Source organism: Hippocampus guttulatus, chromosome 3 (assembly GCF_054856545.1).
Source record: "Hippocampus guttulatus isolate MCC_2025c chromosome 3, RoL_Hgut_1.0, whole genome shotgun sequence".
NCBI lineage: Eukaryota > Metazoa > Chordata > Actinopteri > Syngnathiformes > Syngnathidae > Hippocampus > Hippocampus guttulatus.
Window position 1 is genome coordinate 29,105,303 of NC_141263.1, and position 13,607 is coordinate 29,118,909.

Below are 13,607 nucleotides of genomic sequence, written 5' to 3' on the forward strand. Positions count from 1 at the left end.
ACCCTTCCTCCCATCCATTATCCGAACCGCTTAAAATAATTTTCATGATGTGTTATGTTCCCTTTCACCCGAAGTGGTTGTGAAACATTCCTGGACACATCCCATCATGGTCTTTCTGTGTGACGCGTGTACAATATTGCGTCAATCACTGGCTGGTTTATTTTAATGTATTTATTATTCCTCATCATACTCTTATTAATCACAGAGATGAGCCAAGGCACGGGGACTTTTTTGGGGGGGGGGGGGGTGTGTTGGCGTCTCATAAAATAAAATAGCAAACCTCAAAGGTTCCTGTAGCCTGGAGCTACGTGGGCTAATCGTTACTTCGCTATCTGATTGGTCGCGTATGAAAAGTGAAACAAAACTGTAAAACGTACAGATTTGTAATTCTTACTTCAATTAATACATATATTTAGGTAAAAGACAGTTGTGATTTTCGTTGACTCCATTTCCCGTAAACGCTCAGAATGTCACAAATGTTCAGGTAAATACAGTAAATAGATTTGACATTTTGGTCACAGTTATTTTACGTCATTTCCCCTTCAAACTGTGTCAAAAACCTAGGTGACATTCATACTGCAAGCTTCAACAACTGGACGTATTTTTTTTAAGTAGGCTCGTTTTCGGGGCAGATCTGCCTCGTCACGAGTCAGCACTTTATGAATGCAGCGGTCACGTGACATTAGCAATCTTTGCAATCCAAACTAGATTCTTCCCAAATTTGCCCCGATTACCCAAAATAAAAATGAGCCGCTTTCACCCGGAAGCAGAAAACGCACGCGCGCGCGCACACACACACTGTAGTCCATTCCCAAGATGTCAGAAATAATGTATACAAGACATGAACCTCGAGGCGCTTCTTATATTAACGGTAATACTTTATTATATCGATATAGTGCCTTTGCAGAATTAACAAAAAGCAATTACATTGTTAAGAATGTATGGTTTTATTTTCGCAAATGACGACCAAAACTATCGAACTGGGATCGCTCACGGGTGTGATTGACAAGTGTGGGGGAGGGGGGGGCGGATTTTGCACACCGACGCCTCCCGAGCCAAAAGAAAGAAAAAAAAAAGACGAGTGGGAAACTTTTGCAAATCATCCACTCATCTTACGCACAAAACACGGCGGGGGGCATGTGCTCGGGGGAGACGGGGCTTAGCGGACACGGCGGGCAAGACGTAGGTTTAAGTAGCTTCGCCTGAAAAGCCGCGCACGGAAGCATCGATTCCGCGTCCTCGATGGATGCCAATTTGGTGGAAATGCTCGCTCGACTTTCCGACGCTTGTCCACGGGGTCGCGGAAGACGCTCCACGAGAGGAAATGCCAACCGGTCGTGATCGTCTTCTTCGCGGCAATAAAATGGATGGCGGGAGTTCTTGGTGGGGCAACGCTGGAATTCCTTTTGCGCGGGTGCGGCGCATCCGAGTGCGGCCGGTGGTTTCAGAGGACCAGTCCTTCGTAGACGGCCCCCTCGGCCTCCGGCGCCTCCCTCTGCAGGCGCAGGTGCTCCAGCGTGTTGTGGAAGTGTTTGTTGATCTGCTCGCTCTCCTCGCTGGCCTCCAGGTTGGGGAGGTCCTCCCGGATCTTCTGGATCAGCTGATTCAGAACCTGCACCGTCACCTACGCTCGCCAAAGTGCACAACCGCAAAAACACCTCAGGGAGAAGTCAGAGAGTCGAGCGCCGCTGCGTCGGAGACGGAGAGCGGCAAGCATCGTGTGCGTCCACAACAAGCAGCGGGTACTACGGATGTGTCGATGGCGAGGAGTGGGTACCTCGTGTCAGTTGAAAACTTTATCACGTATGTCGGTAGCGGTCAAAAGCGTCGGGCGGCAAGCGCCAACGGAGAGAAGCAAATCGTGTCAACCCCCAAAAAACAGAGGTTGGGTGCGCGCGTGCAAACTCGGAAGCGATTTGGATTGCGGTGTTGCGTCTGGCGTCGGTCTTACGGCATCGTTTTCCCTCTCGTAGAAGCAGACGTATCTGTTGAGGATCTCGATGAAGAGCTGCACTTGCAGCGAGGGGTCCATGCACTGGTTGGCGATCTTCAGCGCTTTCTTCAGACACTCCATCACGCGTTTGCCGTCTCGGATCTGAAAGGCAAGTGGGCGCCCGCTTACTGGCAAGTGGCTCTCGTGGCCTTCTCAATTGCTCTTGCAACTTTGGTCTCGTCGCCCTACTGCTTTGCTATGAGCAATTCATTCACGGTGCCGATCCAACAATAGAGAGGTCAGGCCCCCCCCCCCCCCCCCGCCCCCTTTTTTTTTTTTTTTAAACAAAGACTTTGCAAAAAACAGTTGGGCACAAACTCTACCTTGGATGGAAGAAAAGAGGAAAAAATAGGGATGGAAGGAAAGGGGAATGAAAAAAAGAGGAATAGAGGAAGGAATAAAGAACAAAGGGAGGAAGGCGGGGCGAGAAGAGTCGGTAAAAGATGAAACGCGAAGGGAGGGAAGGAAAAGGCAAAAGATCAAAAGAAAGCAGATGGCAGAAGAGGAAGGAAGGAAGGCAAGGAGAGAGGCAAGGTCAGAAAGGAATGAAGGATGCATGAAAGAAAGCAGGAATCGACTCGAAAAAGAAAGAAAGCGATGAAGGGCAGTAGGAAGGAAGGAAAGAGCACAACGGAGGCCATCAATGAATAAATGGGCTTAGCGGATGACCGGAGCGGCGCACCTCTTCGCGGTTCTTGTCCGTGCTGCGTCCGGACCAGAAGAGGTGGGCGCATATGCTGACGGCGCGACACTGGTCGGGTTTCTTGAGCAGCTTGGAGGCGGCCAAGGCGCACTGCGTCCTGAGCGGCTCGTGGTTCTCCTCGCTGAAGCACTTGGTGCGCTCGAACGTGCCGATGATCAACGTGATGGCCGCCAGCTGCGCTTTGGAGTCGCTGATCTCGTCCTCATACAGCGAGAAGGCCTGCAAAGGCGGCGCAACGCTGCCCGTCAAACGGTCGGGAGGCGCCGCCGCGAGCCACTCGCTCAAATCGCGCCCAGCGGCAAGAGTCCCCGGACGCGACCGACGCGGTCACGACGTCTCGAGAGCAACTCGAAGAAAGCCGCGCGTGACGGCTCGAGAGCGGGCGGCGCGCGTCGGCCGAGCGGCGAGCTCGGCCTTACCTGCGACATGAACTCGTAGGCGACCGTTTCGTGGTTCTCAAAGCCGATCTCGCCGGCCGCCAGCGCCCCCTGCAGGAAGAGTCGCAGCGGCAGCTCGGCCAACTCGGCCTTGATCAAGGCGCTGATGGTCTGGTGGGCGAACGAGAAGATCTTCTGACACTTCTTCTCCCACTTGTCGTCCTGAAGGAGGGACAAAAAACAAGGACATATATGTTGGCAAGTTGAAGCAGTCGCCCCCCCCCCCCCCCAATATTCACAGGTCGTCAACCACCAACTTGCAGGCTTATTTTTCCAACACTTTGGGGAATGTAGTGAACTGTTAGCATGTAAAAACGGCAATTGGATCGAAACCCGCCCCCAGAATAGAAGTAGCGGTAGAAGTACAGAAATGAGGTCTGGCGAGAGAGGTACGAGTAGAAGACAAAGACACCCCCCCCCAAAAAAAGTGCAGGGGATAGTTCTAAGTCGCTGAAGAAGTTTGAAGTGAGGACAACAGAGGGCGAAAAGCGAGAAATAGTCGTTGAAGAAGTCAAAGTACAAGTGGAAGGAGAAGAAGGAGGAGGTGGACAGAGCAAGAGAAGGACACAGATGAAAAGTAGGACAAGTCGTAAGAGTGGCGGGCGAAAAAGTAGAGGTCCAAGCGGCGGAAGATGCTGGAAGGAGAAGCGGAACGGGAGCGTACGAAGCGCACGTCCGCGGGGGAGCTCACCAGCGACGAGTTGTCCTTGTATCGGAAGGCCAGCTGGTAGGCGGCAAACACCAGCGGAGGGAGCGTGTATCGGATCCTCTGGTTTCCGCCCGCGCCAAAGTGCTTGCGGGCCGTGTTCAGGATCTGCACGCCCGATCCACATCGACGGGTCAACGGCAACAAAAGCGAGAGGACCACGGCGAGGGAACGCGGACCCACCAGGTACTGCTGATCGGGGTCGTCCGAGCGCAGCAGATGAATGAAGCGACCCACGAGGCTCTGCTCCTCGGCAAAATCTTCGGGGTCCGGGTCGTCGGCGGGCTGGTCCGGCTGGTCCTGGATCAGCGTGGACACCAGGTTCAAGATGGCGTCCACCTGTCGGGCGGGCGGGGGGGGAGACGTGAAACCGGCGTCGCTTTGCGAGCGCAACCGCAGAAGCAAAAAATAAATAAAATAAAATAGTCCGACGAACGCTTTCAGCAAAGCGACGAGACGAGCTGGTCTCACCTGTTCCTGCGCCACGATGGTGGTGTTGTAGTCCAGCGTGTTGCTGAGCACGTAGCAGCTCATGCTCTTGCGAGACTCGTAATCAAAGTACTCAAAGAGCGGCGGGAAGTGCTTGAGCTGCAGCACCGTCAGCGCGTTGTTGTACGTGTCCACCGGGATCTTCAGCAGGCGCGTCAGCTCCTTGGACACGGCGCTACTGGTCGCTATGCTGCGGGACAGACGCACGGAAGGCGGCAGACCATTCACCGGACGCGGGTGGGGGGGAAGCGGCAAAAGGTGCGGAAGCAGCCCTCCGTCTTTCCAAATCGAGCAACTAAGTCATGGTGACATGTTTCGGGGCGGGCGGAGAAGGCCCCAAAAAAATGAACGCAATCATGACGACTCCGTACTTCCAGAGCAGCATCAAATCTTTGATCCCTTAATCGATGCATCGGATTAAACCTCTGGATAATTTGTCGTTCCGTCGAGCGCTTGCTTGGACACTGCTCAAAGTGCTCTCCCCGGCGGAAGAGGCTGGCAAAGCGTACACGCGAGCGCGTTCACGTACTGTTCCAGGTTGAGCTTGTTGAAGATCTCCACGGTGCTCTCCAGCACCGTGTCCACGTAGTCCACGCGCTCAGGATAACACTTCATGGCCAGATTGATGAGAGACACCTGCAGGGACACCACGTCCTCGGACGGCATGTCCTGACGTGACTGCATGTGAAAACACACACACGCGCGCACCCTCAGAATAAAAACATGAGCGCGTTTGGCCAAGGAAAACCTCCCTTGTATCTTCAACTCGAGTCCAGTTTGGAAGTGTCAAGTCAGTTCAAACGCCAACACTCATAAACGCGATCCATTTGATCACAATTCTCTCTTTTAGTGCACTACCTTTCAGCAAACAAGATTGAAGAAACATTTCATTTTGACAGCGACGTGAAACCTGACCATACATGCTCGATTCTCATTTGGAAATAAACAATGCACGAAAAGATCAACTGTCACCAAGGTTGAATTAACCCTTTGCAATGGGCTAACAGCTTGCTCAAGGTCACTTGCCCTGAATCCCAAACAACGGTGGTTGATTGATCCCCTTTGAGTCATTGGCTCCTCCTCTCCAATATTTGCGGTACTCCCCCCCCCCCCACATGAATCGCTGTCATCCAATCCACCAATTGATTTGAGCCCAAGTGCGCCCCCCCCCAAACTGCAAGATGTGCTGGCTTGTCATTGAGGCAGCCTTTTAACAAAGTGTTCGCCCCCTGGTGGTTGGATTGGCTAACTACTGGTTGAGAAAATGCTAAATTAGCTATACAGCAGACCTCGTAAATATTGTAAACGCTCGGTTTAATTGAGATGTGGCGAGGAAAAATTTGCAATGACAATCAATCGATTGTCGTATTTATGTTTCGAAAGAGGACTCAATGATCGTGGCAAAAGATTCGGCTGCAAATCCAAGTTTTCGGCAGCGGATCTATTCCCGAAGGTGAAGGTACGGTACACAACTCTTCCAATGTGTCACGTGGACTCAAAAGTACAGTCGTCAAAAGACATATGGAGTGAGAATTGGACCGAAAAGGTCATTGTGAACGCGGTGGAAGGTTTTTTTGCCCCGAAAGTCGAGTACACTACCTGGATGACCGTGGCCACTTGCTGCGAGAAGATGTCAAAAAGTTTGATCTCCGCCGGAATCCCGGGCCCATCTTCTCGGTGAGCAAACAGCGCCAGTCTGAAAGGAAACGCCGGTGATCAACTCGCTCGGGCCGTCCAGTCTGGCGCCGACGTGTAACACCCCCCCCCCCCCCCCCCGCTATACTGCCGCTCATCTACCATTTGGCGGGGCTTTAGGCCATCTTGTTTGTTTGCCTTCACAAAATAGTTTTGGTGCTACTGCTATAACGGCCAACGTGAGGCCAAAAACTGCAGTCAAACTGTTGTCAAGACTTCTGTCCTTTGATTTTGAAGGCCTCTCAAGCTCTTTTTAGCACACGGTGGGTCCGAAATTTCCCAGCGGCGACCGCGTGAGAAAGATGGCAGGAAGACTAAGTGAAATCAACAGCTCGTGAGATCTCCGTGTCACTCGCGCCTGCAAAAACCAGGAAGTTGGCGCTCTCGTAGCGCACCGCTCCATACGCTCTCCCGATCAGGAACGCGCCGTCGACGGGAATCGGCCGTACCTGTCAATGAGGGCGATGATGATGTTCTTGACGTTGACGTGCTGATGAAGCTCGGCGCAAGAGCGCAGGAAAGGGTTGAGGGTCTGCAGGTGGAACTCGTCCGGGAACACCTGGCGTGAGCAGACGAGGAGAAAAGGACCGAGCGTGTTCGAAAGAAGAAGGGGAAGAGGAGGGAGGAGGAAGATGCGCCCCGACGACGGCGTGACGCCGCGTCTACCTGGATGATGCATTCCATCAGGTACTCCTGCGCCAGCGAGTCTCGGCAGTTCACGACCTGCTCCAGTACGCCCGCAAGAACGACCTGTGGGGTCAGAGGGGCAAAAAAATATCAACGAGCACTCTCCACACATTTTTACTCATTCATTTGCGAACTCAACACACAAAATGGCCTTTTTTGAAACAAGGAAACATGAATATTTCGACTAATAAAAAAAAAAAAAAAGTCGGCGAGTTTGTGTTCGAATATTTAATCGTGTTCAATTCTGACAATTTTTTTGTATCTTTCCAATCTTTTTAACCTGACATTATTTGCAAAATGCTCAAATATCAGATTTTATGTCATCTTTTGTCCCCACCCCAAAAACCGGAGGCCGGCTCCAGGTGGGCTCACCTGCTTGTACTTGTCCACGTTGACGCCCTCCAGCTGGCTGAGGCGGACGAGGTTGGTGCCCACCAGGATGCGCAGCTCCTGGCGCTCCTTCTCGCGCTTCTCCCGGTCGCGACTGTGGCCCTGGTGCTGCATGCGCACCCACAGCTTGTTCATCTCAGCAAAGTTGAGCAGCACAAAGTCGATGGAGTCGTTGATGTCGCCCGTCATCTCCTCTGAGCCCCTGGTGGAGAGGGCAAAACATTTTTGGCGCTCGTGTTGACAGCGACCTCTTTGGAAGCTCCGACTGTTTAGCTCCGACTCTTCCCGCAGGAAACGGGAACGGAAACTTTCATTTGCTTTCTCCTTCTATTTGGATTCCATCATATTACATCGGCCTCCGCCGAACGCCAACTCGGGGTAACTTTTAAACGCAGGTGATCATCAAACTATCTGACTTGCTTTTCAAATCGCCTCATCGGTCACCCCCCCGCACCCCCCCCCAAGGTAACTGCGGCGACGCTGCCGGAAAGTAAAGGCAGCGCTCTATGAAAAACACTGGCCGTCCGGTTCAAGGAGAGCCCCGGGAGGCGTGCCGGCGGGGGCCTTACTCGGTGTGCTCGCCGTCGTCGGGCAGGATGTTGCGGGTGCACTGCAGCAGGTAGTTGCGGAGGAAGAGGCCCCTGAGGGGGTGCTGCACGCCGCGGCACATCTCCACCAGGTCCTTCAGGATGTCCTTGCGAGACTGCGGGAAGGAGCGCACGTAGACCACGCCCACCGTGATCAGCAGGTAGCTGCCGCGCCCCCCCCCCCCCCGCCCCCCAAATAAACAGCGTCAGCTTTCATTTTGCAGTTGCTCAACTATTTCGACACAGACGTAACACGAACATGCGATCATACAATTTCTTTTTGTCTGCATTGAAAATAAAAGTACGTTCCCAATTGCATTACCAGGATAAATAAAATTCCTGAATATATTTTGCCTTTTTGGGGGTCATATTTGCGTAGCTTTTCACCACTAATCTTGACAATATAATTTCCTAATATTTGTACAATTTTCATTTCATCATTTGGCACTCTATTCCGATTTTTTTTCGCCGAACAATTGCAAATGTCTCGTCTCATTTTAGCCTTGTGGTGTGTTGCATTTTTCCATCTAATATTTTGTGTTATTCTCGAGTATTGCTCGATTGTGTAGCACATTTAAAAATTGCCGCTGTATATTTTCAAATATTTGTGCCACTACCAGCCGACGATTTGGTCGTATTTTCTGAATGATCTTTGTTTTACAGTGTATCCGGGATTTGCATTGTAATGTTTGGCATTTGAATTTTTCTGGCGTCGGCGGCGCTCACAGTCTGGGAATGATGTTCCCCGCGTACTGGACCAGCTCGTACAGGTCAGCCACCTTGCGTCCTTTGGCAAACTCGTCCGTGAGGTAGACCTCCAGGTAGTGCAGCTCGTCCGAGATGGCCATGTCTTCCCGCGCCGCTCGTTAGGGAGCCACAACGCTCGGCGTTGATTCGCACGAGGCATGGAAGGTCGCGGTGCCGACCGGTCGGTCCGCTCATGCGAACTTAAGAGCACGGCTGCATATGTCACCAATCACCAGGAGTTGGGAGACATACCGTACAGTTTACAACTCAATGTGCCCACATGTTGAGTTGATAGGCCCCGATCTTCCACTCTTTACCGGAAACGGTATCAGATGAATTCTAGCCGGCAAAATATTGTTTTTGGGTTTTTTTTTTTAAAAACCCCGATACCATAGCATCCACCTATCCATGATACGAGCCGCTTATCCTCACGAGGGCGCCATGATTGGAGCCGATCGCAGCTGAACCGCCACCCTTTCTAGGACACCGGGACAACATTAGTTTGTCTGTATGTGCCCACACCTCGACTGGCAAGCAGTCCGCCGTTTGCCCACATGTGGCCTGAGCTTCAATGGCGACCAGTCAACTGTTTATCCAGCTGAGCGGCTACACTTAGGAGGACAGGTGCAACACAAGTTGCCTTCATGTTTGTCTATTTCCGCAGTGCCACGTGCCACACAACGGATTTGAGGATACAGAGCTCGTAGTAGCTTTTGGGCGACAGCATGGAGGTGCGCAGTTCCCCCAGCATGTTGGAGGCGTGTTTCAACGCGTCCATCAGCTTGTTCTTGTCCTGTGGCGCGCCCGTGCGGGAGCAAAGAACAAGGTCAAGAAAGCGCAAAGCAACAGCCTCCCGACTGAAGAGAAGAGAGCCCAATCGCGTGAGCTCACATGACCGGACGACACGTTGGAATGGTCCTACCAGGCATCGTTTCATCTGGAAGGACTGGACCTTGACGGCTTGCACGGCTTCGTCCAGAAGCTTCTCCTGCTCATCTTGAGGAGACTGCTGTGTCGTCGGCTGAAATGAATAGTGGGTGGCAATCAAACGAGCAAATAAAAATCAAAACGCTGAGAAACATTTCTGATGAGTTTTACTTGTGTTGGACCGCTATGGCCTTGAAATTTGTGCTAACACTGGAAAAAAACGGAATCTATTCACTAAATATGCAGATAAAATATGACTTCCGTCTCATAAGATTATTTTTTACACCCCTTAAGGTGTTCATTTTCTCAGGTAAAAAAAATAACCCATAGTTAATGGCAATTTATCTCTTGAGACCATGTTTTTGGAAAAGATATGGCTTTCATTTACTACAACTGACCTTTTTTTCTTGGAAAAATGTTTTGTGTTCTGTTTTTTTTGAAGGAATAAAACCCACAATTATTTGTGTTAGAACTTTATAATGAGGTACTTTTTAAAATTGACTTACATACAGTTTGTAATTGAGTTGAGTAATTAGTTTAAGTTTTTTTTTTTTAACTTTCCTATATTAAACACAACTTTAAATTTTGCATAATGTCAGAGTGACTGACATAAAACTTTAAATGTACTTTTTGAGACTAAAATCTCCGCGTCGTTTTTGATGAGCACTTCGGACTACAACAACACTGTCTTTTAACGTTGGTCAGGATGGTTGTACTTGGTAACCAAAGATTTCTTTTCAGATGGTAAGCTGTGTCAAAAGTAGGAGAACCACTGCGTTGGAGTAAAAAGGAAATGCATATGTCTTAGGATACAGTAATTTAAACACATCACCAAAAGGTAAATAAAAACAAATGCATTTTATTGTGCTGCGAATAAATGCGGCCGGAGTTTCCCAATGAACACTTCCTCACTGGTCTAATTCAGCAAACTTTCCAAGACATTCATTTATGACATTCACATTTTCTCGACAATTTACTTATGGTATGTGATGACTTTGAAATTGGTGCATTCCACCAGTTTTCAAGATTCAGACCGTTGTCAAGATTCATCCACTGGGAAATGAATTCTACTTGTGTCATTGAAATGGTGTCTCAAAGCTCTGCCTGGCAACATTGATCTCATGGGGATCAATTCATCTGGAAATGTTGACACGCATACTTACAAAAGTCTGAACTGAAAGGGAGATGAGCGAACCACTTCATCGCCATGCAGACAGTACTCAAGTCAGTACTGAAGTACTGTAATTAAGGCCGCTCGTTTTGGGGCAAGGCAGCAAGTGGAGCCCAAACATTTGAGATTTGATCGACATTAGTGTAACGATAGGCTCGGCTGTTATTCTGAGCGATTGTACGGCCGCTTCGTTTCTTCTTTCTTGTGACACATAAAGTAATCAATTTCGAGGTTTAGTGAACTTTGAGGGAACACGATTCTTAATTGAAAGAGATCTCCCTCTCACGATAACGTTTGACAGAAGCTGAGCGAAACTATGCTAAGCTAACAACATCCATCGGGCGTCAAACGTTAAGTCGTCAAATAACTACACATTACACGTTGGGCTCGTTCCACGCCGCGAATAACGCGACGAAAGACACGTTACACTTTGCAGTTCGCATTGAAAATGTTTTGGCCTTGAGCTGGAAGTCGCTGTTAGCTTAGCTTATCCTAGCCTAGCCTGGCCAGGCCCAAGCCTCCATCTCCGCATGACGAATGCGCGTGATTACAAGCGGCGTTACAACGCTCGTCTGGGTTGTCGGATAGCACACGAGCACGTGTATTCCATAAATGCCAAGATCGGCATTTGTGCGTCGCGCTGGCACTCGGTCAACAAGCCGCTTACCATGATTTCAAGCTGGGTCTCTCAACAGTCCCAACAGCGATGCCTGCTTGTCATGTGACTGCCGAGTTGCATTCGCAGACTTCCTGCGCCAGCGCCGAGTGACGTCACGAGGACCGGAGGACCAGGTGGGCGGGCCGTCGGAATCTGTTATCTGGGCATTCAACACCACGAACGACGACAACAACCACAACAGCAACAACACTAATAACAACAACAAGAGTACGAATAAGAATAACTCGTTATATGTTATAATAATAATGATCATAATAATAAATACATGGATCCTTCATAACATGTACAACTCAACTCAACTCAACTATTTATAGAGCACTTTCGAACAGCCATCGCTGCATACAAAGTGCTGTACGTGGAGCAATTTAACATATACAACAAAGGGTAAAGCAAATCGGTAATAAAGACGGTAGAAAGCACCGAACAGCAAAACCAAGAACAAATCTAAGTCATACTGAGTCAAATGCCAAAGAATACAAGTGAGTTTTGAGGCGGGTTTTGAAGATGGGCGGCGAGGAGGCTTGCTGAATGTTCAGTGGGAGGTCATTCCAGAGAGAGGGACCGGCAACAGAAAAGGCTCCATCCCCTCTGAGCCTCAGTTTAGTTCTTGGTACTTCTAATAATGTCTGGTCCGCAGACCAGAGGCGCCGGGCAGGTGTGTAGGGGCGGATGAGTTCAGAGAGGTAAGGTGGCGCGAGGTCATTTAGAGATTTGAAAACAAATAAGAGGATCTTGAAAATAACTCTCAAATGTATGGGGAGCCAGTGAAGGGATGCCAGAGTAGGAGTTATGCGCTCCCTCTTACGAGTACCAGTCAAGAGGCGAGCAGCGGCATTCTGGACCAGCTGGAGGCGCTTAATGGAGGACTGGCGGACTCCAAAGTAAAGGGCATTGCAGCAATCGAGCCGGCCAACGTGTTAGGCTGTCACCTGTACTGCGCTTTTCTACCTCAGGCACTCAAAGCGCTTCACACTGTTAGCTCATTCACGTACTGATGGCGCAGCATCAGAAACTGGCGGTTCACAATCTTGCTCAAGGACACGTCTACATGGTCGCAACGGCTGGGGGCTCAAACCACCAACAACCACTCTACCACTGAGCCATGACACCCCATGTTGTGATTTAAGGAACCGTGAATTCTGCTCTTTATGAGACAATCTTGGGGGAGAATGTTCAACCACCAGTTTGTGTCCTCAAGCTGAAGCGCACTTGTGTTCTTGAGCAGAACAGCCAGACAATACACACCAGCAAGTCGACTTCTGAATGACATTTTAAAAAATTAAACTGAGGTTTTGGAGTGGCCGTGTCAAAGTCCAGACTTGAATTTGATTGAAATGCTTTGGCATTACCTCATTCACGCTTAAAAACTCTCCGGCGTTGCTGACACTGATTGTTGGGGACAATTACTTTTTCACACAGGGCTAGGTATATCTAAACATAGTTTTTTAAATCCTTAATATATTAGGGAAACAATGCAAAAAAGAATTTTGGAATGGGGCAAATTCTTTGCCATGATACTGTATGGATATTTCGCGTTTGTAATAAGATAAGAGAAGATAAGATAAGATAAAAAACCTTTATTTGGCTGATAATGGATACATTCCCAATTTACAGCAGCAAAATTATGAAAGGGAGAAAATAGTAGACGAAAAGTATATAAATAAATATAAAATATATTTATATAAAATATAAGCATATTAAAAATGGGTGAGTGCACAATGCCACTTTAATCGTTGAATGTCTGAATCTTTGCACGTTATATAGATACATTTTTCTTCTTGCACTAACTTTACTAGATAATTACCACTGCCGAATTCAAATATACTGTACTTTCTTTTTTGGGGAGGCGGTATTGTTTTTAAAATGTTCTTACGCGCATTGCCTATCTCCTTTTCCCCATTCAGTATTGATCTTAAAATTGCCTTTAAAAACTATTTCAACCTCTTTGAAAAAGTGACGATAGAATAGCAAAGTAAAAATATCCTGCTCGGGCAAATACATATCTCGGTTTCCTTTTCTTCTTCTTATTATTTTTATTTACGATTAATTTGTATTTGTTTTAACTACTTGATGCTTGAACATTTTAAAAATGTTACATATTGGAGAAAAAAATGATAGCAAAACATCCGTCCCGCGTGGTGCCCCTCAGAGGACCGCACCATCCACCACTTCCACGAAGGAAATTGTCTACTACCATCTCGGTCTCTCAAAGCTCTGACTTCTCATTACGACGCATCTGAAGTATGCGTTTTAAATAAATTACCGTTCTTAAAATAAATAAACGGATCAAGAATTCACAAAAATGTCTGAAATTGCGGCGCAGCCGTCGGAACCACCCCCGTTGGACAGGTGCAATGGAAGTGGCCCGAGCTGAGGCGAGTGCCTGCCATTTTTAC

At 48.9% G+C, this 13,607-nt stretch overlaps 1 protein-coding gene across 2 annotated transcripts; it reads right to left on the reverse strand.

Moving 5' to 3' along the window:
• Window positions 1–857: 857 nt before the first annotated feature.
• vps35 (VPS35 retromer complex component) lies at window positions 858–11,330 on the reverse strand. 2 transcript variants are annotated; one of them, XM_086107993.1, is made up of 17 exons: window positions 11,200–11,330; window positions 9,357–9,455; window positions 9,131–9,227; window positions 8,414–8,537; window positions 7,670–7,852; window positions 7,083–7,302; window positions 6,690–6,773; window positions 6,473–6,582; window positions 5,928–6,024; window positions 4,858–5,006; window positions 4,311–4,518; window positions 4,023–4,178; window positions 3,825–3,947; window positions 3,116–3,295; window positions 2,676–2,915; window positions 1,952–2,095; window positions 858–1,624 (listed from the first exon to the last, which is right to left on the reverse strand). In XM_086107993.1, exons 1-17 carry the CDS (start codon window positions 11,200–11,202, stop codon window positions 1,445–1,447), a joined length of 2,397 nt encoding a protein of 798 aa, XP_085964119.1. In that variant the 5' UTR covers window positions 11,203–11,330; the 3' UTR covers window positions 858–1,444. The 2 variants fall into 2 exon arrangements, with proteins under 2 accessions (XP_085964119.1, XP_085964120.1); XM_086107994.1 differs by lacking the exons at window positions 9,131–9,227; window positions 9,357–9,455; window positions 11,200–11,330 and having other exon boundaries at window positions 7,670–7,803.
• Window positions 11,331–13,607: the final 2,277 nt, after the last annotated feature.

Coding starts and splice junctions, on each gene's coding strand:
- vps35 (XM_086107993.1), bottom strand. Junction 3,296..3,824: donor ACAAGGACAACTCGTCGCTG/GTGAGCTCCCCC, acceptor TCCCTCCTTCAG/GACGACAAGTGGGAGAAGAA. Junction 2,096..2,675: donor CGGACAAGAACCGCGAAGAG/GTGCGCCGCTCC, acceptor CTTGCCTTTCAG/ATCCGAGACGGCAAACGCGT.